The sequence below is a fragment of the Bison bison genome, unplaced genomic scaffold, assembly GCF_000754665.1.
Source record: "Bison bison bison isolate TAMUID 2011002044 unplaced genomic scaffold, Bison_UMD1.0 scf7180017864299, whole genome shotgun sequence".
NCBI lineage: Eukaryota > Metazoa > Chordata > Mammalia > Artiodactyla > Bovidae > Bison > Bison bison.
Window position 1 is genome coordinate 393,355 of NW_011494871.1, and position 24,690 is coordinate 418,044.

The following is a 24,690-nucleotide window of genomic DNA, read 5'->3' on the forward strand; positions in this document are numbered from 1 at the left end:
TCCCCTGTCCTTGGGATTCTCCAGGCAAGAACACTGGAGTGGGTTGCCATTTCATTCTCCAGTGCATGAAAGTGAAAAGTGAAAGTGAAGTTGCTCGGTCATGTCCGACTCTTAGCGACCCCATGGACTGCAGCCTACCAGGTTCCTCTGTCTATGGATTTTCCAGGCAAGAGTACTGGAGTGGGGTGCCATTGGCTTCTCCGCACTCTAGTACCCTTGCCTGGAAAATCCCATGGACAGAGAAGCTGGTAGGCTACAGTCCATGGGGTCACAAAGAGTCGGACACGACCGAGCGACTTCACTTTCTTTATTGAAGTCTAGAGTTGTAATGTGTAGCAGTTGTTGTTCAGTCTCTTAAGTCATGTCCGACTCTTTGCAAGCCCGTGGATGGCAGCACACTAGGCTCCTCTGTCCTCCACCATCACCCAGATTTTGCTCAAATTCATATGCATTGAGTGGGTAACACTATCTAATCATCTCATCCTCTGCCACCCCCTTCTCCTTTTGGCTTCAATCTTTCACAGTGTCAGTGTCTTTTTCAGTAAGTCAGGTCTTCACATCAGGTATCCAAAGTATTGGAGGTTCAGCAGCAGTCCTTCCAATGAATACTCAAGGTTGATTTCATTTAGGGTTGACTGGTTTGACTCTTAGGAGTCTTCTCCAGCACCATAGTTCGAAAGCATTAGTTCTTTGGCATTCAGCCTTCTTTGTGGTTCAGCTCTCACATCCATACATGACTATTAGAAAAACCATAGCTTTGACTGTATGGACCTTTGTTGGCAAAGTGAAGCCTCCACTTTTAAATATGCTGTCTAGGTTTGTCATAGCTTTTCTTCCAAGGAGCAAGCATCTTAATTTCATGGCTGCAGTCACTGTCCACAGTGATTTTGGAGCCCAAGAAAGTAAAATCTGTCTCTGCTTCCACTTTTTCCTTCTATTTTGCCATAAAGTGGTGGGACCAGATGCCATGACCTTAGTTTTTTGAATGTTGAATTTTTAGGCAGCTTTTTCACTCTCCTCTTTCACTTTCATCAAGCATCTTAATTTCATCAAGAGGCTCTCTAGTTCCTCTTCACTTTCTGCTATTAGAATGGTATCATCTGAATATCTGAGGTTGTTGATATTTCTCCCAGCACTCTTGATTCCAGCATGTGATTCATCCAGCCTAGTATTTCACACGATATACTCTGCATGTAAGTTAAATAAACAAGGCAACAGAATACAGCCTTGTCATACTCCTTTCCCAATTTGGAACTGATCAGTTGTTTCATGTCTGGTTCTAATTGTTGCTTCTTGACCTGCATACAGGTTTCTTAGGAGACAGGTAGGGTGGTCTGATATTCCCATCTCTTTAAGGACTTTTTCACACTGTGATCCACACAGTCAAAGCTTTGGCATAGTCAGTGAAGCAGGTGTTGAGGTTTTTAAGTTAAGTATTTTAAGTAAGATTGTGATGCACAGCTAGAGGTTTCAGACAGAAAAAAGTTTATGAGGTCCCTCAAGATTTGTATTTTTAAAATAACATTATGATTTTTTTCATTCTCAGCATACTAGTCATTTTGCATATATACTATTATCAACAGTTGACATTTTGGGAACTTCTTTTGTGGTCCAGTGGCTACGACTCCAAGCTCCTAATACAGGGGCTCAGTTTGATCCCTGGTCAGGGAACTAGATCCCACATGCTGCAACTAAGACCCAATGCAGCCAAATAAATACATAAATAAGCAATTGACATTTTTGATAATCCCTTTCCTTATGTTGCCAAGGTCTTCAGCAGATTAATGTGTGAATTGTACTGACCAGTGTGTTAGGCTGGTCCACAAGCCTCAGTTCTGTGTGGTGGTAGTAGCGCAAATTCAGCAGAAGTGTGAGGAGCCTGTTGTTAGCAGGGTGAGGTCAGGAGGAGCCTTAGAGTGTCAGGTCCAGGGCACATACGCAGACAACCATGTGTGCTCCGTCCTCAGTCCTGTCTGACTCTCTGCCACCTGCATGGACTGTACCCGCCAGTCTCGTCTGTCCATGGATAGGGATTCTCCAGGCAAGATACTAGAGTGGGTTGCCACTTCCTTCTCCAGGAGATCTTCCCAGCCCAGGGACTGAACCCAAGTCTCCTGCTTGACAGTCGGGTTCTTTTCCACTGAGCCACCTGGGAAGCTAGATACATTAACTTCCCCCAAATGGCAAAGATTGGAGGAGGGGTAAAAACGGTGAAAGGAAATTCAGATGACTTGGATATTGGGAGTAGGTGGTTTGGGGCTTTGAGACACCTCGACTGAGATGAGTTAATCAGTCTGGGCATTGAGGTTTTATTTAAAATCAGGGGAGTGGATGAGATCCCCAGAGAAAGTTAAAATTATTTGAAATTATCTTGCAGTTAAAGTTTGACCCTATGGAAAAGAAGAGATTATTCCTTAACTTGGAAATTCTACACTCTAGAGGTAACTTGAATCAATTAATTGATTTATTCATTTATTTACTAAATCAGAAGAGATTAGTTTTTAGATGCTGGCATAGCCCTTGAATGGATTTTTAGTATGTTAATTAAATAATTCCTATCAGCTTCTAAAACCAGAGTAGCATTGTCCCATATCTGATAAAGATATTAAGAGATTTTCTTAAAAGGGATTTTGTGGCTATATGGTAAGCAACATGAAGTCATAATCTGTGTTCATCTATCATCGATCTCCTGGCTGCTTTCCTCACTTGCTCAGAGATTAGTAGTAGTACCAATTTAGTGTGTATTACTCTAAATCCTTCCTGGGCATATATTAACATGTACCTGTAATAATAAATTAAACTTATATGTGCATGTTGAAAACATGTGTGCTATATGCCATATTTTGGCCACCTGATGCAAAGAGCCAACTCATGGGGAAAGACCCTGATGCTGGGAAAGATTGAGGGCAAAAGGAGAAGGGAGCAGCAGAGGATGAGATGGTTAGATAGCATCACCAACTCAATGGACATGAATCTGAGCAAAGTCTGGAGATACTGGAGGACAGAGGAGCCTGGTATACCACAGGTACTGTCCATGGTGCCTCAAAGAGTCAGACACAGACATGACTTAGTGAGTGAACAATAATAAACAACTATATACATCTTACTGCGTCTTGGTTTTTTCACTTAGTAGTATGTCTTAGACATTTTTCTGAGTTAGTATGTAAGGATTTCTTTTTAAAATGCTGTGTGGCACTTCATGACATGCACTTTTTTAGCAGTTCAGATATTCCATTGGTGGACATTTAATCTATTTGGGTTTTTTTGTTATTTACAGTGCTGCATGAAATATATGTGAAGTAGTTTCTTTGGGTTCATGTGTGTTTTCTCTGGGGGAGATTCTGGAGAACCAGTCAGCATGTGGCTCCATGGTAAAGAACCCGTCTGCTAATACAGGAGACAGAGGAGACAGGGGTTCTATCCCTGGGTTAGCAAGATCTCCCAGAGGAGGAAATAGCAACCCACTCCAGTACTCTTGCCTGGAAAATCCCAGGACAGTTGAGCCTGATTGGCGATAGTCCATGTGGTCCCAAAGACTTGGACATAACTTAGCGACTGAGCACGCACACGTGCATATTACACGTTTTTATAGACGCTGCCAGATTGCTTTCGACTGGACCACAAAACTCACTGCCCTTTCTACTAGTTTTTCCATGTTCTTGCCAACACTGAATGTTATCAAATAGTTAAAGTTTTGTCAGTTTAATTTGTCTTCTTTCTAAAGTATGGAAATCAGTTCTTGTTATTTCAATTACAAGTATATATACATTATATAGCATGTGTCTTTTTCATATTTTTGCACCTTATTTATAGTGTTTCTTTGCTATGTAAACATTTTATGATGTAATGGGAAAAATCCATTTTACTATTGCAAGCAATGGGAACAACTATAACAAAAATGCAAGAATTTTATGAAGCAAATTGTAAAATAATATAGTCAGACATGTAAGAAAACCAGAATGGACAGATTTACATATATCTGAATGGGAAGACTTGAATAATGTAAAAGATTAATTTTTTTTTGTCCTCAAATATGTCTAAATTCAATGAAATGCTGACTAAATCCCTTAATATTGATAGATACATATGGTACATACAACTGTGATTAACTATAGAGAAAATATTTGGATATAGTATACCTAGAGTGGGACTGCTGAATTTTATGGTAATTCCATTTTTCAATTTTTTGAATAACCTCCATTCTGTTGTGAATAGTGGTGGCACCTTTTTACATTCCCAATAGCAGTGCACAAGGAATCACCCTTTCTTCAATCAGCTAACCAATTTCCCTTCACTGATATTGTTACTTTTTGTTTATTTTGATAGTAGCCATCCTGATGGATGTGATATCTTTCCTGGTTTGATTTGCATATCCCTAATGACTGATTATGTTGAACATCATTAGAAAGAATTTGAGAAAGAACAGTGTTAATTCTTCTTTAAATGTTTGGTAGACTTCACCTGGTGAACCTGGTGAATTTCTTTATTGGGAGATTTTTTGATTACTTATTCAGTCTCTTTGCATGTTATAATTCAGATTTTGTGTTTCTTCTTGAGTCAGTTTTTGTAATTTGTGTTAAAAATTTACCCGTTTTTAAAAATTTTTTATTTTGGGTTGTCCAGTTTTTTGGCATATAATTGCGAAATTATATTCAGTCATTTCTATAAAGTCAGTAGTGATACCTTATTAATATTTCTGATTTTTTTTTAAAAATTATATTTGTTATGCTAGTCACATGTCAATTTCTTTCTCTTTCGGTTGCACTGCTTGGTTTGTGCGATCTTAGTTCTTGGACCAGGGATCGAACGTGGGCCCTGGCAGTGAAAGGGCCAAGTCCTAACCACTGGACCACCAGAGAATTCTCTTTGTTTCTGATTTTAATAACTTTAGAGTTTTTTCCTTGTCAGTATAGCTAAAGGTTTGTTAATTTTTTCAAGGAGCCACATATTTGTAATTTTGTGTTTCCTCTATTTTTTCTTTTATTAAAACATTTTTTTTCACTCTTTTTTTTCCCCCTTTTTTATTTTGTACTGGATTGTGTGTGTGTGTGTGTGTGTGAAGTTGCCTCAGTCGTGTCCAACTCTTTGTGACCCTATGGACTATACAGGCTCTGTCCATGGGATTCTCCAGGCAAGAATATTGGTGTGGGTTGCCATGCCCTCCTTCAGGGCATCTACCGGACCCAGCAATCAAACCCATGTCTCTTATGTCTCCTGCATTGGCAGGCAGATTCTTTGCCACTAGCGCCACCTGGGAAGCCCTTCCTTTATTTTTCTGTTCTTTGTTTTGTGTATCTGCACTGATCTTTATTACTGCATTCTTTCTGCTAGTTTTAGTTTATTTAGCTCTTTTTCTGATTTCTTAAGGTGTAAAGTTTATTGGTTTGAGATTTTTAATGTAGGTGTTAATAGCAGTAAGTTATCTGCTGAATAAAACTTTCACTGCATCCCTTAAGTTTCAATTTGTTGTGTTTTTGTCTTCTTTTGTCTCATGAGTATTTTCTCATTTCCCAAGTTTCTCTTTTTAATCAGGGCTTTAAAAATTATTTATTTATTTTTGCCTGTGCTGGCCCTTTGTTGCTCTGTGGGCTACTCTCTAGATGTGGTGCTCGGGCCTTCTCTTGTTGTGAAGCACAGGCTTTAGGGTGTGCGGGCCTCGGTAGTTGCAGTTGCCAGGCTCTAGAGCTAGGCTCAGTAGTTGTAGCTCAAGTGCTTAGTTGCTTTGTGTCATGTGGGATCTTCTTGGATCAGGGATTGAACCTGTGTCTCCTGTATTTACAAGATGGATTCTTTACCATTGGGCCACTGGGGAAACCCTCTTGTTAGCTTTTTTGACTTAACGTTTATTTTGTCCAATATCCACACATCCACTGCATTTCTGTTTTGGGTATTATATGCATGGGATATCTTTTCTATCCTACTTTCAACCTCCTTGTATTTTTTTTTATCTAAGATGAGTCTCTTCTAGATAGAATATAGATGGGTTATGTGTGTCTTTTTATCCAGCCTAAGCTCTTTCAGTAATTTAGTCTATTTACATTTAAAGTAATTGTTTGAAAGGAGTAAGGAGAAGTTTACCTCCACCATTTTGTGGCTTGTTTTCTGTTTGTCTTAAATCCGCAACCCCCCCGTTTCTTTTATTATCACCTTCTCTTGTGTTTAATTTTTTCTAGTGTACCATTTTGATTCCTTTCTTTCCTGATTAGTTTATAATTATTTTTATAATGGTTACTTTGAGGATTAAAACAAGAATCTTAGTATTACAACAGCTTACTAGGAATGATACTCTTCATTTGAACAATCTGTGAATGCTCTGCCTGTTACACATCTCTGTCCTTCCCTTTACATTAGGTTTGTTGCCAATAACATCTTTATATGTGTGTGTTCATTAACATATTGATAATTATTATTGTATGCTTTTGCCTTTTAAATCATAGGGCAATAAGTAGTTATAAACCAAAGATACATTAATACTGGCTTCCTGTTGCTTTTTTTAAATGTATTCATTTGTGTTCTGTATTTCTTAGAGCTTCAACTTACTCTGTAGTTTATATTTTTGCTTGAAGAATTCCCTTTAGCATTTCATATTGGGTAGGTTTGCAGGTAATAAATTCACCTTTGTTTTTCTGGGGACTGTCTTAACTTCTCATGTTTGGAGGAATATTTTGTTGGATATAGAATTTTTGGTTGACAGTTTTTTTTTTCCCATCATTTTAAATATCATGCCATAGCTTTTCACATCCATGATTTTGGATGAGAAATCTGGTGATGAGGATCCATTGCATATGGATCTTACTTCTCCCTTACTTCTCTTACTTCAAAATTCTCTTTTACTGTTGGGTCCACAATTTGATTATTACTGTCTTGGTATGGCCATCTTGGAATTGAGCTTCTTGGGTGTATGTGTTTATCCTCGTTATATTCATCATATTTGGGTAGTTTATAGCCATTATTTCTTCAAATGTTTTTTGTTCTTTTCTGTCTCTTTTTGTTATATATATTGGTGCACATAGTGGTGTTTCACAGATTCTTAGGCTCTATTCATTTTTCTTCATTCTTGTTTTCTTGCTCTTCAGACTGGATAATTTTAATTATCCTGCCTTTCATTTTACTGATTCTTCTGCTTGCTTACATCTGCTGTTAATCCCCTCTAGTGACTTTTTTCTTTTCTGCTATTAAATTTTTCATCTCCAGGATTTTTGTTTGGTTATTTTTTTTTTTAATTGAAGTATAATTGATTTACAGTGTTGTGTTAGTTTTCAGGTATACAGTGAAGTGATTTTAGTTTTATATATATATTCTTATTTGTATTCTTTTCTATTATAAGTTACTGTAAGATATTGACTGTAATTCCCTGTGCTTTACAGTGGGTCCTTGTTTATTTTATATATAGTGTGTATCTATGTGTTTTTTTTTTTAAAGACTTTTTTTTCCCCCCTGTGGACCATTTTTAAAGTCTTTACTAGATTTGTTACAGTGTTGCTTCTGTTTTAATATTTTGGTTTTTTGGCCAGGAGACAGTGTGAGATCTTAGCTGCTTAGATTCCTAACCAGGGATTGCACCCACTGCATTGGAAGTTGAAGTCTTAAACCACTGGACTGCCAGAGAAGTCCCAATACTGTGTATTTGTTAATCCCAAACTAACTTATCCACCTCCATCCCCCTTTCCCTTTTGGTAACCATAAGTTTATCTTGTGTCTATGAGTCTAAATTTGTATCATTCTTTAGATTCTACAAGTGATGTCATATGACATTTGTCTTTATCTGACTTCCCTCATTTAGTATGATAATCTCTAGGTCCGTCTATGTTGATGTGAATTCTTTCTTCTGACTGAGTAATATTTTACTGTGTATATATCCACCATATCTGTATCCATTTCCCTGTCAGTAGACACTTAGATTGCTTCCATATCTTGGCTCTTGTGAATAGTGCTACTATGAGCATTGAGGTGCATATGTATCTTTTCTAGTTTGAGTTTTCATCTTTTCCAGATACGTGCTCAGAAGTAGGATTGCTGGATCATATGATAGCTCTGTTTTTAGTTTTTTTTTTTAAGGAACCTCTATACTGTTTTCTATAGTGGCAGCACTAGTCTGTATTCCCACCAACAGTGTAGGCGGGTTCCCTTTTGTCCACACCCTCTCCAGTTGTTTGTTTACTTTTTGGGGGCTTGCACCACAGGGCCTGCAGGATCTCAGTTCCCTAACCAGAGATTAAACTTATGCCCCCTACATTGGAAGCACAGGGTTAGATAGTGGCAGTGGTTAGGTGTAAAGTCCTAACCACTGGACCACCAGGGAATTCCCAGGGATTTTTATTTTAAAAAAGTTTAATTTGTCTTACTGCCTCAGAACTATTATAGGTGCCATAAACACATGTTGAATAATAGCCTTTACTGTAGAGACGAATTTGCCTTAGCTTTCTTTGCACCTCCTTTGGTACCTAGAAAGCTTGGGCTCATCAGTGAGAAAATGATGAATGAATATTTTTCTTGAATCATTTGAAATGCTTTCTTTGTGATTTTCATTGAAAGTTAACCAGATTTTCTTACCTACTAGTAATACTTTATTGTAATGAATGTCAACATTTTATTTATTTATTGGCCATGCCATGTGGCATGTGGGTTCTTAGTTCCCTGACCAGGGATAGAATTAATGCCCCCTGAATTGGAAACACAGAATCTTAACCAACTGGACCATCAGGGAAGTCCCAAACATTTTATTTTTTAACTACCTTTTCTTTTTTTCATGAGAACATCAAGTATTGGGGTTAATTGATTCTCATGGAATCAAAGACCAGGTAAAGCTGTGAAAGCATTTATAATTTATGACGATTGTCTCAGTCTACTTGGGCTGGTATAACTGAAGTACCAGAGACAATAGACCTTCATGTCTCAGAGTTCTGGAGGCTGGAAAGCCCATGGTTGGGGCTTCTGCAGACCAGGTGCTGGTGAGGGCTTGCTTCCTGTTCACAGACAGGCTTCCCTCTTCGTGCTGTGTCCTCATGTGGTGGGAGAGGGAGCTTTCTGGTGTCTTTTATAAAACAGTCACTCATCTCACTCATGAGGGCCCCCCCACCTTCCTGACTTAATCTTCTTGTAGAGGCCTCGCCTCCTTATACCGTCTCATGAATTTGAAGGGGGAACACAAGCATGTGGTCCATAACAGTGAAGCAGTATCGCAAGGAAGCCTAAAAATGAATTAGAAACTTAACCAAAATCTTGAGGTACAGACAAAACTGCCTGGTGATTGTTAGGAGTTAACAATGTGTTAATTGATTTTCACATTCAGTTATCTTTTTAAATTCTAAGAAAAACCATAAAATAAATGCCATTTATTTTAGGGAAAATTGAAACCCAGAAAACTGAAGTTATTTACTTGGTGTTAAATAGATAATTAGAATTGATTTAGTGTAGAAAAGTGGCTGAAGGGAATAGATTTTATTTGGATAAGGTCGAAGTGACCAACTTGAATTAGATTGTCTTTTCTTTATAGGGCTCAGTGAGTGGTAGTTGAAGCATATTCTCTGTGGCGTATAGAAGTGACCACATTTATAGTCTAGGATTTGGAAAGAACTGTTACGGGTGAGTAATTACTCTGTTTTGAAGCGTGGGTTACTGCAAAGAACTGTGCAGCAAGAGAAGTCTCCTCTCCCCACGGTTACACTGGGAGGAGACATGAGGGGATACCTCACGGCCACCAGAGGGCACTGGGGATTCAGTTCTGTCTTAAGCCCCAGAAATTGTCATCTTGTTTTAGGTATGCTGAAATATAGAAAAGATCCAAAAAACTCATGCTTTAAAAGCCTTTGCATTCCCTAAGTTCAATGGATTTACACCACATTCTTCTGAAAATTGTTACGTTGATGAAGATCCTTCCTTCCTTCTGACAGATAGATGTTAACTACAAGTCAGTTCCATTTGTGTTACATCTCATCTTACCCTGGCACTTTGGGCTTGGTATTTCTTGCTTTTGATACTTGTATTTTTCACATACTGATTTGGTTACTTTTTTATTGAATGGTGTGTTCTTTTTTTTTTTGTTTAATTAATGAGTTGTGCTATATTATTTTATTGTTTAATAATAACATATTATATAGTAGTTACAAATATTCAGATCCTGACCTCTCCCATTTTCTCACCGTGGTCTTGGCAGCTTACTTTAAGTTTTTTTTGTCTGTGGTATGTGGGATCTTAGTTCCCTGACCAGGGGTCAAACCCATGCCTCCTTCAGTGGTGTCTCTTAACCACTTGACCACCAGGGAAGTCCTGGGCAGTTTACTTTAGATGATTGCATTTTTAAAAAAATCTGTATAAGGGAGATAATGATTTTACTTTTCATTGGGTTGCTTAAATGTTTAATCGTCATGAATATTTGGTGCATAATAAGTATTAAATACATGTTAACTATTACTGGATGAATGTACTTGTATTTTAAGAGAACCTAATTGAATCAGTTATTAAATTTTTGAATCAAATGTCATTCAATTTATTTCAGCATTTAAAACTTCCTGTAGCGAGGTTAAAAATTTTTTATGTTTACTTAAAGTTAAGTGAAGGCCTTGTATGAAGGTTTCTCCCAGCATATGCTGTTGTTTTACCATAAACAAGTCTTCCTTATTAGGTTAATATAGTATATATTTTAATATTTGAAAGTGTATTTAAAGTGTCTTAGGGAAATTCCCTGGTGGTCCAGTGGTTAGGATTCTGCACTCTCACTGCCAAGGGCCTGGGTTCAATCACTGGTTGGGGAACTAAAATCCTGAATGCTGCATGGTGCAGCTAAAAAAAAATAATAATAATACTTAAAGTGTCTTAGAGCTTAGAATGATAATTTTTAGGTCTTTGAGTAAGGCAAAATAGTCACCCCTTAAATTTTTAAATGAAATTATCTATTTTCCTTAAGCAGATATAAATGTATCTTTTCTCATTTTCCAATATTATATCTTCCATCCTGAAACAAACAGCTTAAACAAGAAGAATGAAGAGAGTTGTAGGATCAAGCTTTTTTAAAAAAATAAAAGATTTATTTATTTTTGGCTGTGCTGGGTCTTCATTGCTGTGTGGGCTTTCTCTGTGGTGTGTGGACTTCTCATGGCGGTGGCTTCTCTTACAGTGGAGCACATGCTCTACAGTGTGGGCTTCAGTCGTTGTGGCTTGTGGGCTCTGTGGTGCTGGCTCAGTAGTTGCGGAGCATGGGTGCAGAATCTCCACTGAACATGGGATCTTCCCGGATCAGGGGCTGAACCTGTGTCCCCTGCATTGGCCGGTGGATCCTAGCCACTAGAGCACCAGGGAAGCCTTGGAGCCAAGCTTTGTGCAGAATGTGTAGAGTCCTGACATTGTCTTGGAACCTTGGGCACTTTTGATGTATATATCTGAGCTACTGCTTTTTCTTAATTGAAGTACTAATTTATGATATTCTGAAAGTTTGAAGTGTACAACATAGTGATTCACAGGTTTTTTTTTTTTTTTTTTCTGGCTTGTGGAATTTTAGAATAGCTCCTAGTGGTTGCTTGAGTCCAGGCCTCGGCAGTGAAAGCCTGGGGTCCTAACCACTAGTCCATCAAGTGACTCCCAGGTTCATGATTTCTCATGGCAGGGGTATTGACCTGTTTGGTTTGTTGATTTTTCTCAACGCCTCAGACTGTGTCTTGTATATACTGGGTGCTCCATAAATCTTTGTTGAATGCAACTATTAACCTGACTTGCTGACTTTGGTGAGTTCTTTGCTTGTTTTGTATCTCCTCTCATCCTGTTCCCTTCCATGGACCTGGACCTTGTTCCAGCCATGTTTGGCCTTCACCCTAGTGCTGGAAGTGTCAGCCTTGTTCCCGTTGGGCTTCTTTGGGAGCTGCCCTCACTCCAGTTTCCCAGTTAGCTCTTGCTCATCATTCCAGGTCTCAGTGAAGTATCACCTGCTCACAGAGGTCTTCGGTCTTTTTTCTTCATCCTGTTACCCATTGTTTTTTCTAAAATTTAAATTTTAACTTAATAAGTGAGAAGTCATGCTCACAAATTCAGAAAATGCACCAAAACACACACTGAATAGTTTCTTCATGCCTGTCAGCCATCTGTCAACATGATAATTATTTATATTAGGGTGATCGTCTTCCGTCCAGAGGCTTTTGTCGCAGTGTAAGCAAATGGCTGTATAGATGAAGCAGTGTTTGTTTGTAAGCTTCTGTGTTATCAGACTGGGTTGAGTGGCCTTATGAGAGAAGAAGGGTTACCAGGCAGTTCACAGTTGGCACTGGGCCCTTAGACCAGGTTTCCACACCTGCACAGCTGCAGTCTTGTCTCCTGTGAAGGTGTAGGGTACAAACCACTTCACGGTCCTGTCTTTGTGCAAATTGACCTGCAGTCTGTACTCACCCTGCATTTTCCCTTCTTGTTTTTTTCCAGTTTAGCCTCTGAGATGAAGGTGATCCATGTTCAGGACTGGGTCTGCTACTATCCGTGCCCATCACCTCATCGTCTATCTGCTCAGTAACTTATTTTTCTCCTTTCTGACTGTTTTACTGTTAACTTGCTGCTATCTCTTTGGCCTCGGCACACCTCTGCCTGTGTAGTAAGTGCTCAGAAATACGAGTCGACTGTGGCAGAGTCATGAGGAGTTTGGACTGTTGCGGTGAAAACCTGGGGATGCATTCTAGCTGTGTGACTTGGTTAGTTAGCGTCTCTAAGCCACAATTTCTAAATCATGAACATGGACAAATATTACAGCTATATCAGGGTTATTTTAAAGATGTAACCAAGGGGCAGATAATATTTTCCTAGGACTATTGTAACAAATTACCACAAACTTAGCAGTTTAAAACTGGAAGTCACAAGTCAGAAATTGGTGGCCTGGGGCTCAAGCCAAGGTGTGACCAGAGCTAAGCTTGCCCAGGGGCTCTGGGGAGGGCTCGCTCTTCACCTCCTGTAGGTTTTGGTGCTGTGACATGCTGGGCTGTGTCGTTCCCTCTCCGCAGCCGCCTCTGGTCTCAGTGCCTGTCATCTCCTCCACCTCTTGATGGGGTACAAGAGGTGTGTGCAGGGCCCACCCAGCCAAGCCCATTTTTAAGTCCTTTCTCATCATCATCTCTGCACAGACCCCCTTTCCTTGTAAGGTAACAGTTACAGGTTCCAGGGCTTAGTATCTGATGTCGTCAGGACTGTTATGCAGCCCAATAGATGGACATGAAGGGCAGGGCAGTGGGCATTTATGCTTTGTGGATGCGGTTGGCAAAGATTTCAGATTTTCAGAAGGATTTAATCACGCAGCTACATGGGAGCCAGGGAATGTGAGAACAGTGGATTTTAAAAAAAAAAGGTAAGCAAAGTTGGAGATTAAATTATGTCATTTTATTCGATACAGTGAATAAGGATAAATATCAAGAGATTGTCATGATCAGATTTTAGTTATTTTTTTGTTCACATGTGTGTGGAACGATTTATGTATGTTTTCAGTGTTAAAATTTATAGGGTAGGCAGTGGTAGAGAAGAGAAGGTTGCAAATATACTGCATATTCTTACTGAAAATTGTATAATTACCTGTATTTTTATATCGCATGTTATTTTTATATCACATAAACTATATGAAATGATTAGTGAATGAGGGAAGATCACAGAATGGATATCAAATTTTTCCTGGATCATCGATAAGAATCGTTGTTACTTAGAGTAAGAAAGAAAGTAAAAGTACCTTCAAAAAATTCTTTGAATTTGAGTCGCATCAAAAGCCATATACTGACAATTGTAACGTGTGTCTTTTTTCTGTCTCCTTAACAGGGTCTTTGGCATGGACACAGGTTCAGCAGGAGGATTGGAAGTGACTGATCAGACTCCTGTTCTGTTGGGGAGGACAGCCATGGCAGCTAGTCTCACGGATGTAGGAAATTCGTTTAGTGGGCCACCTAATCCTTTAGTGAATAGATCTAATAAATTTCAGAGCTCATCAGTGGAAGACGATGATGATGTTGTGTTTATTGAACCAGTACAACCACCTCCTCCTTGTGCACCAGTGGTGGCTGATCAAAGAACCATAACATTTACATCATCGAAAAATGAAGAGCTGCCAGGAAATGATTCCAAAATTCTTCCTTCCTCAAAAGAATTGGCTTCTCAGAAGGGGAGTGTAAGTGAGACGATTGTCATTGATGATGAGGAGGATATGGAAACAAATCAAGGGCAAGAGAAAAATTCCTCCAGTTTTATTGAACAGAGACCATCTGAGTCTAAAAACAGAACCAATGATGTGGATTTCTCCCCTTCCAGTTTTTCAAGAAGTAAGGTAAATGCAGGAATGGGTAATAGTGGTATCACCACAGAACCAGACTCTGAGATTCAGATCGCTAACGTTACGACCTTAGAAACAGGCGTCGGCTCTGTGAGTGATGGCCAGTTAGAACACACTGACGGGAGAGACATGAACCTGATGATCACACACGTAACATCCCTGCAGAATGCCAGCTTGGGAGATGTCTCTAATGGACTGCAGTCAAGTAATTTTGGTGTTAATATGCAAACATACACCCCGTCTTTAACTTCACAGACCAAGACTGCAGTAGGACCTTTCAATCCTGGTAGAATGAATGTGGCAGGAGACGCATTTCAGAACGGAGAGTCTGCAGCTCATCACAACCCTGGTAAGCAGTGAGGATCCTCTCCCGCTCCCCCTTTAGGGGTTGTTTACAGGCAGGTTCTTCTTTCATTGTCCTAATTGGTGCTACTTTGGTTAGTTTACTCATGTAAGATGTGTTAATTCTATTGACTTTCAAGTTTCAAATTTTAACTAATAAGAGATGTAAACTATGTATGTAATATTTCTCTGTAGAGTATTGGAAAATTAATCAGAACAAAATACTCTTTATAGTCACCATATTCTAATAATTTGGCATCCTATTTGTCATGTACTCATTTTATGCTCGTGTGTTTTTAATGGTATGGTTTTAATGTGCAAATAGAGAACGAAAAGATATTTAGTACATGTGAGGAGCAATATAATGTTGTGTAATTGCGTTTAGATTTGTGTTTTAATTTTGATTGCCTGTCTGATTTTAATTTTTACTTATTAGCACTAATTTTTTTTTAATATGTAAAGATTGGTAAATTTCTTGACTATTTGAAAATACTTTCTGCAGGCAGCTTTATTCTGTGGAAACTGTGAGAAGAGTTCTGTGGCTTTTCCCGACCACGTGAGGCCTGCCTGTCTCTCGTGTACCTTCTCTTCTTAGGCTTCATCATTTTAAGCTTGTTAGCAACTTTATCAGCCTAGGATTGTGGGGAATAATAAGAAATGACTGAAACCGAAGCTGTGTAGAATGTTTTGTGAAATGCTAGTTGTTTTTCTTACTTATTCTTTTCGGTTATGATAGTAATGTCTAATTACTGAAGAATATTTGGAAAATCCATAATTAAAAAATGGGGGGGAGAAACCCTTATAGGTGATTAACTGAAGGTTACCTACCACTGTTGATAATGGTTTGAGCGGCTGGTTGTCATTCTTTCTCCTTTGTACTTCTTAATTTGCTTGAGTGAAGTTCTTCATAATGTTCTTTCTTGTTTTCCCTCCACTTAATGTGGCTCTGTATTTTTTCATATCACTAAAATTGTTTATACATGGAAGTTGTAATGACTGCACAGTGGGTTTCATTATACCAGTCGCCATATTTGGCTTTTACACCATTTTCCTTTTTTGCTGTTGTTGGTATATGATGAACTTTTTTCCCCTCAAATTTCTGACGATTTCTTAGCATTTACTCCTAGAAGTAAAGTTACTGGGTCAGAGACTGTCACTGCTTCTATCTGTCCAAAGATCATTGGTTATAAAAAGGTTCTGGTTTATAATGATTTTGAAAAAAGTGTGTTTCTTAATACTCAGTTTTGAAAAATTCTAATGTCTCCCAAGACCATTTCCCCTTGTATGTATTTACATATATTTGTTGGTAGGTCATTGATGTGCATATGTGTACGTGAATTTGTGAGAGCATTTTTAAGTTGTGGAAATAGTTTGTCATGCTGCCTTCTGGAAAGGTTTTACCAATTTAAACTGCTATCAGCTGTATATTAGAATATCTTTCCTACTGGCTCACTTTTTATAAAAGTTTAAGACATGATAATAGTCAAATTAGTTTCAAAACAGCTATTTTGTCTCTTATAATTTTAAATATATTAAAAATGTATGAAACAGAACATAGTGTGCAGTCTTTACTGTTGAGGAAGGTACATTTAATTGTAACCTGAGATTGCAGGATAGGTCTAGCTTTGCACACTTTCCCTTCCTCCCTCCCCTTTAAATAAACAGTAGATCTTTAACTTTTGACCATATCAAGAGTATATGTTTGCATTTGGTAATTCTCTGTTTAGTTCAATTCCAGTTTTTAGTATTTAAATAACTCTTAAGAATATTCTTATCCATGTGTCTTGGGACCCCTAGTACTTGAGGACTGTTGCTGAGTCAGGGAATGTCAAGTGTGCATCAGAAAGCCAGACAGATACACCTCTTGCTCCTGAGTTTACCGATTAGCTCTTGTGTGTACCTGCGGTCTTTGTTTGTAATGGAGAATTACAACATCCTAGCTGTTTATGCTGGCTCTTAGACTAATGATGACTTTGGCAAATTAACCTCTATTCCTTGATGTCCCTTGTGTAAAACAGAGGTTTCAGACAGAATGCTTAAGTTCCTTCCATTCCTAAAAGTGTGTTGATGTTGGAGGAGGTGAAAATTTGAAAGTAGGGGAAATGTAAGAGTTAAAGTATAGCTAAAAGGAGCTACTGTGTATTTAGTTTACAGGGCCTAAAACTAAACTGAAAAAAAAATTGCCAATTTTCAAAGTCAAGTTAATAGATGATTTTAGGTTTAAATAGGTTCCTTTAAGTATATATTCAAATGAGAAGCCTACAGAGTTGAAAATTCTAAGGATCCACTTTATGTTGTAAAAGCTATTCCTTCTAACATATATTCAAATAAAATTTTTGTTTGACGGCCCTTCATGAGATGGAACTGCCATTTCAGTGATTTGCATTCTTCGTGTTCTTTAGTATTTTTACCTCTTCATTAAAACCGGCCCTCATGGTATCAGGATGACAGGATTCCAGAATGCACTTTGTTTACTCTCTGTATAAAGTATGGATTTATTTGGAGGGGTTTGTGGATTAGGTAAAATTTGACTAGCAGTATATGTAGCACCTGGAAACCATTAGGTCAATGAATGGACTGGTCAGAACCAGGAACTTGCCCTCTTTAAGGTTTTGATAGTAAAGAAATGTCCTCATACTCTAGATATTTTTGTACTTTGTTTTTCTTATAAAAGGACATCTTTTTTGTATGGAAGTTCAAATTTCACAAGGAGCTTGAAAGGAAAAATATTACAAGAGTACAAAGTAGTAGAAGTTAGAAGCAATAGCATGAAAAGTTTCAAAATGTAAAACGTTAGCCGTATTGGTATTGCTACAGTCTATGGGGTTGCAAAAGAGCTGGACACAACTGAGCAACGGAGCACGAGCACACATATTGGTGTTGCATCGGGAGGCTGTGGAGCAGTGACCAGTGGTGGGCTGGAAACTCACTGCTCATCCCACTGAAGCGGTCTGTGAAGGAGAGAGGGGTGGACCTCTGCTCCCCAGCATTGGGCTCCCAGCTCTCAGTGCCATGCCCGGTAGGCTGTGCTGCTGGCAGGGGCAGCACCCCTGGGTGATGGTGCGTTGGTCCCCATGTCTGTTTAACACTCTGGTTTCTTTGATATTATGTGATGTACTTGGAGGCCATGGAATGAAACATGTATATGGAAAAGCTGTTCTCAGAAAGATTTATTTTAAACTTTTTATTATTTTAAAATTTTTTTGGCTGTGCCATGCAGCATGTGGCATCTTAGTTCTCTGACCAAGGATCAAACCCATGCCCCCTTGCAGTGGAAGCATGGAGTCTTAGCACTGGACTGCAAGAGACGTTCCTAGAAAGATGTTTTGAGTATAATCATTTGTAAACTTTATCCAACCTATGTTATATTTGTCAAAGGTTCTGGTTGGTCGAGATTTTATTATACTTTTATGTTGATATATGTGTTCCTTGCTTAAAGTCATATTCTGTAAGTTCTTCCTGTTTAATAACTAATGGCTAATACTTTTTAGCGCTTCCTATATGTCAGTCACTGGTTTTTAAACCATGTATTATCTCGTTTAAAGTTTCTGTTTGCAGTTGAGAGACGAGTTAGGCTCCAGGTGAGTAACTTCCTGGGCTGGTAGGTAATGAAACCTGCATGTCAGCCATGCTGACTCCAAAGTCTATGCCTTTGACTGTCCGCTGTACTGTGCCTTTCTGATGTCTGAAACGTGTACAGAATGTTTCTCTGATGCAAATTTCAATGTATGTGTGTGTGTTTTTTTTTAGATTCTTGGATCTCCCAGTCAGCATCCTTTCCCCGTAATCAGAAACAGCCAGGGGTGGATTCTTTATCACCAGTGGCCTCGCTTCCTAAACAGATTTTCCAGCCTTCTGCCCAACAGCAACCCACTAAACCAGTTAAAGTCACTTGTGCAAACTGCAAAAAACCTCTGCAGAAGGGACAGACAGCTTATCAGCGAAAAGGATCAGCTCACCTCTTCTGTTCTACCACCTGCCTTTCTTCCTTCTCTCACAAGCCTGCTCCAAAGAAACTTTGTGTTATGTGTAAAAAGTAAGGTTTACCTTTCAGCATATTTCCATGTGGTTGAATATTGGTGATATAAAATTTGAGAAAAATTGTTTTAGAGGTGAATCACCGTGTTTTGAAAATGCATAAGCTAAGCCATACTAAAATTTGTAGAACATTAGAGTGTTCTCTGTCAAGCTGAGGTGGTTTAGGAATAAAGAGCCTCCTACTTGGATGGGCTTTGGGGTTGATTTAGATCCTCGATCCCTGTAATTAATTTTATCTGTGATCTCCTTTGGACTTCTTGAGTTTGTAAAAAATACATACATGCTTATTTACATTACTAATTATAAGAATTTAGTTCTAGCCCGATAAAATTCTTACACAATTTATGTGTGACTAGTTTTGTATTAAAATAGGTCAAAATTTAGAGTACTTTCATGTTAAGATTGTTTAAAATTGGCAGAACTTTGGTTATTGTATGCATTTATTTATGTTTGTCTTAAATTTTAGGTCATTTTTTAATACTTACCTTTTGATGACTCAGGTACTAATTTTTTGACAGCCTTGTAGTGAATCCTCTCCTGCTGTTTCTACGTCTGGCCTCACTAGTTAAAAATGAGATGAATATGGCATATTCTGTACAAGGTCAAGCAGGTGGATTTTCTGTACCATCTCTTGAGCAGCCCATGTTTGTGAAGATGTTTTAGATCTTAGAAATTTGAAAAGGGCTGAGTGCTCTGTGTAAGTTTAGTAAATTCAAATATTGGTGCAATTGTTATACATTTTTTGGTTGCTTTACAGTAATAGGCTTGCATGCAGTAGTGTAAGACCTGAAAATTCAGAATTAAAGGAAAATTTCTAAAGTCATCAATGTGGTTGTTTCTTAACATTTTTAATTGTAGTTGAGAGCTGTACAGAATGGTCAGTGGGGTTGTTCTGGGTTATGGGATGTATTTAAATTCACTTTTGCTCTCTAAAAGGATGTTGTATTCCTGTGACCTAGATATCTCATGCTTTCTGCTTACCTGGAGAGGAAAATTGCATAGGTATCATAGTTTATACCTCAGTAAATTAGGCCTTGACATTAAACTCCACATTTATAACAAAAACTTTTCTTTTAAAGTGTTTCCAGTGTCTGAAAGCCTTGTTAAGGAGCTTGAAGATGAATTGAGTGGTGGCTGGGGTTTAATAGTACTGCTTCTCAAGCTTCTATGTTCATCATATTTTTATGAACCAAGAGTTTTTACATAGTAAAGGTGATGTAATGAATCTAAAAATGGTTCCAATTTATGGAAGTTAAAAATGTCACTTACTTTTTTTGTATTTGATTTATTTTTAAGTGGAGCTTGACTTTGCTGCTTTTCAGAGATATAACTACAATGAAAGGAACCATTGTTGCTCAAGTGGACTCAAGTGAATCCTTCCAGGAGTTCTGTAGCACATCTTGTCTGTCTCTCTATGAAGACAAACAGAATCCTACTAAAGGAGCTCTGAATAAATCAAGATGTACAATTTGTGGTAAACTAACAGAGGTTTGTATTTCTGTGCTTTATCACTTAGTTCTGATTAATAGGAATATTTATGACTTTAACTGTTAATGATGTATCATTAGTGTATGTTTCCTTAAAAGTGAGGGTATATGAAATCTGTCTTATAACTATCCCTTTATGTAGTTATAAAAAAACTGAAATATAGCATCAGTTGACTTTTTCCTTGATGTTGGGAGCACTCACAGACTAAACCATAGTGTTTAAACGGTGCTAAGCTTCAAACGAGAGGCAACAATCTTGTCTAAGCAGTGAAATAAGTGGTGGGGATATTTTGGAGGATTTCATTAAAAATATATTATGGTTTTGGCATTTTATGAAATAAAAAGAAATCTGTGTATCCATCCTTATTTGGATTATTTATAATAGTTCTCCCTATTCTGTATAGCAATGTACTTTATTTATATTTCCGTTTGGATTTAGCTAAAGATTTCCAATCTGTTTTAGAAGTTTTATACTACCTAGATTGGGTTGCTTCCTATCACTTATAGAGACCTCTAGAGAAGCTTGTATTATGATCCTGGTGGTCCTCCCTGCTTCCTGCCATACGTGTATTCCGTGTGTTTATTAAAGAAAAGTTTAAAAATGAAATGTACTTTGTTTTGCCCTTTTCTTAAACAAGCCTTACATAGAAAAATAGAGGTATTTTCTTTTTGTTGAAGCACCTTGTGACTTAAGCTACATGTTGTGTATTAATTTGTGTTTTAAAATTTTGCTTGTTGTTTTTCTTTCAGATTCGCCATGAAGTTAGCTTTAAAAACATGACTCATAAGCTGTGCAGTGACCATTGCTTTAACAGATACAGGATGGCTAATGGCCTTATAATGAACTGCTGTGAGCAGTGCGGCGAGTACCTACCCAGCAAAGGAGCTGGGAACAATGTCCTGGTTGTTGATGGTCAGCAGAAGAGGTTTTGCTGCCAGAGTTGTGTCAGTGAATACAAGCAGGTAATTCACCACTGGTTTGAGTGTGTTTTTAAATTGCTGTAATAGTTTTACTCTTAACAGCATTTAGTAACCAGATTTATCTTGGGATCTCATTTAGTTCCATTATTGTCTTAACATCTTAGAGATAACCTTATCTCAGATAAATGTGGAAATATATGTAGATGGTTGGAAATAAGGTTGTGATTTTACCATAGGTAAATGCTTACCACAGTGATTCTTGTTTTGAATTTTTTTTTAGGTGGTGGAGAGGGGTCACAAATACGATTTTTCAGATTGTTAATGCTTAGGAATGATTATCTTATTTGTAATACTAATTTGAAATTTAAGATGTTTTTGATCTAGTTTATTTTTTAATGATTTCAAAAGTCAGAAGTTGGCCCCATTTCTCTCTTCTGTTGGTTCCTACTTATTCTTTATACATATCAATTTTTAATAGTATTTTCTTTTCTGTTCTTTCTGAAAAGTTAAGGAAATAATTTGTTCTTAGTTTCTCTTTTTTCCCCTGTACAAAAGGGAGCATACGGTTATGTGCTTTTACTGTACATTTGTATCTTGGACGCATCCCCTGTCAATATATTCCTTATTCTTCTTTTTTTCATGGCTTAGTTTTTAGGTATTTTGTGAGCTGGTTGTTAACCCATTGTTAAAAATTAAGTTTGAGAAACTTATAAATTCCATTTGTATTAATCTGCTAGGACTGCCATAACAAAATACTGAGGGGTTCAGACAGCCAAGAATTTTCTTTCTCACAGTTCTGGAGGCTTAAAGATCAAGGTGCCCTTCCAGGGTGACTGGTGAGGCCACTCTGCCAGACTTGTAGGGAGCCTTCTCTCTGTGTCCTCATGTGGTCTTTCCTCTGTGCTCAGGAGAAAGAGTGTCCTGTAGGACTTGGTTTAGTCTTGACTGCCTCCCTAAAGCCCCTGCTCCAGATACAGTCTCATTGGGAGTAAGGGCTTAAAGATAATATATTTGGGGTGGAGGGAGACACAGAGTATTGAAAACAAAGAAAATAAATACTTAAAACTTAGAAATTCCTAATTATTTTATTATATTTTAATGTTATCTGTGCTCTTGAAGTTATTTCCATGACTGTATTTGTGTGGTGGCGATATCGTACGTAATGGAGTGCATCCGTGTCTCCCTTGCTGACTTCATGTTCATTTTATGCTGGTGCCATGTGGATTATGGTGTTTCCTCTCACCTCCCAAGAACCAGTGGTCACCAGTATACAAGACTACACTGGGCTAACTGTTGTTTATTTCGTTACTTTGCTGTGGATGGTACTGCGTTATCTCCGTTGTTTTGCTGCTACAGATAACCAATGGTGAATAACCTGGCACAGGCACAGCTCAGAGATGTTTGGGTTCAGTTCCAGACCACTGCAGTAGATTGATTGACTGACTGAAAGTTGCTCAGTAGTGTCCGATTCTTTGTGACCCCAGGGACTGTATAGTTCATAGAATTCTTCAGGCCACAATACTGGAGTGGGTAGCTTCTCCCTTCTCCAGGGGTTTTCCCAACCCAGGGATCGCACCCAGATCTCCCATGTGGCAGGCAGCAGAACGAATATTAAAGTGAGACTTAGACTACTAAGTGTGCAAGTAGCATCAATGTCTAAAATAATGTACATACCTTAGTTAAAAATACTGACCATCATCTGAGCCTTATTTTTCTATAGGATCATTAAAGTTATGTAATAATTATTCTGTAAGCTGGGCGTTGGCACTAGGACAGAGCAGACAGGCATTTGTAAAGTTGGATGAGGTTGTTTTAAGTCACGAAATAGGTAATTAAGAATCAGCTTTTGCAGGTTGCTTGTTGACCTTTCAGTCTGGGAGCCTTTCTTTATATCTTTTTATATGGACCTAGAATCTATTAGATAGAGTGAAGTGAGTCAGAAAGAAAGATAAATATTGTATTCTAATGCACATATATGGAATCTAGAAAAATGGTTCTGAAGAATTTATTTGCAGGGCAGCCTTGGAGAAACAGACATAGAGAATAGACTTATGGACATGGGGAGAAGGAAGGAGATGGTGAGATGTGTGGAAAGAGTAACATGGAAACTTACATTACCATATGGAAAATAGATGGCCAATGGGAATTTGCTGTATGGCTCAGGAAACTCAAACGGGCTCTGTATCAACCTAGAGGGGTGGAATGGGGAGGGAGATGGGAGGGAGGTTCAAAAGGGAGGGGATGTATGTATACCTATGGCTGATTCATGTTGAGGTTTGACAGAAAACAACAAAATTCTGTAAAGCAATTATCCTTCAAAAAAAAAAAATAAAGCCTTTTAAAATCTTCTTTTAGGTAGGTAGCCATCCAGGCTTCCTGAAGGAGGTTCGAGATCACACACCAGACTCTTTCCTCACGCAGCCTGAGGTAAGTGGGAATGTGGCCTGGCCATGGCCTCCACGTGACACATGCTGCTACTGCCTTATTGTGTGTCTGAGAATCATGTGCATTTGGAAGCATATTACCATTTCTGAACTTAAAATCTGTTATGATGATGATCGTTTTATCTCTTCAGACAAACAAACTTTCATTTCACTAAATATTATGTGTTTTCTTATGATGTATTCTATTGATTTTAGGTATTTATGTTATTAAAAATTAGTTTAAGATACAGATTTTTAACTCATAGTCCTTGACCACAGTGAGCATTTAAATGTAGAATATAAAAGTCCTTCTCTTGGACCTACCTGAAAGAGGGGGAAAAAACCCCTTTCTTTCAAAAACTGTTTCCAAATCTATATTTGTTAAACTGCATGAGTAAATTAGTATTTGAATAATAAATGTATACAATTAACAGTAATTAAGATTGTAGTACAGCGATCAAAATAAGACATTTTTAATACTGCTGTTTGGTTCATCTATAGACTTTATTCAAAATTTGTTCATTAATGTCTGTTATAACAAATTGGAAAAAAGATTTATATAACATCTAATCCAGAGTCATAAGCCATTATTTAAAGAAACCTTTTTTTCAGTTTCTCCCTCTCTCCTCCTGAGACCCTAGTTCCAGGTGTGCTAGACTTCCTGCTCCTGCCCCTGGTCGCAGTGGCTCATTCATTATTTATTGAGGTTTTTTAAGTCTTGTTTTCCTTCTTGCTTCCTACTAGAGACTTTCTATTGTATCTTTGGTTTTACTGGTTTTACTCAGTTGTTTCTAACCAACTGTTAGTTCAGTGTGGTGTAGATTTTGGCTTGGCCTTTGTGTCATCTCTAGAGGTTCTGTCTGGGTCTTTTTTATGTCCTCTATTTCTGGCCGCATTATGTTCATGTTCCTCCATGGGTTTCTTGAGTATATCAGCATATTTATCATAGTGGCTCTTTTCATATGTCCTTTTTATATAAACTTTCTATGTTTTACAGAGTTATACAGTTGGCCCTTTATATCCACAGGTTCTGCATCTAATGGATTCAATTGACTGAAAATGTGTTGGGGGTGGGGGTGTGGCAAAAAATTCCGAAAATCACAAGTTAAATTTGCTGCACACTGTCAGCTGTTTACATAGCATTTACATTGTTTTAGTTATTATACGTAATTGAGGGAGATGTGCATACTATACCATT

The 24,690-nt window shown here is 38.0% G+C and overlaps 1 protein-coding gene across 3 annotated transcripts in view; it reads left to right on the top strand.

Moving 5' to 3' along the window:
• Positions 1 to 24,690, top strand: part of ZMYM2 (zinc finger, MYM-type 2) — a 65,867-nt gene that overhangs the window by 4,399 nt on the left and 36,778 nt on the right. Inside the window, exons 2-7 of one of the 3 annotated variants that reach the window (XM_010851174.1) lie at positions 13,774 to 14,275; positions 14,537 to 14,630; positions 18,374 to 18,659; positions 19,984 to 20,149; positions 20,899 to 21,111; positions 23,425 to 23,496. In XM_010851174.1, the coding sequence (XP_010849476.1) occupies positions 13,784 to 14,275; positions 14,537 to 14,630; positions 18,374 to 18,659; positions 19,984 to 20,149; positions 20,899 to 21,111; positions 23,425 to 23,496 (1,323 nt within the window). In that variant the 5' untranslated portion in view covers positions 13,774 to 13,783. Of the gene's footprint in view, positions 1 to 2,093; positions 2,442 to 13,773; positions 14,631 to 18,373; positions 18,660 to 19,983; positions 20,150 to 20,898; positions 21,112 to 23,424; positions 23,497 to 24,690 lie in introns of those variants that run through there. The other 2 variants (XM_010851173.1, XM_010851172.1) reach the window with 2 other exon arrangements.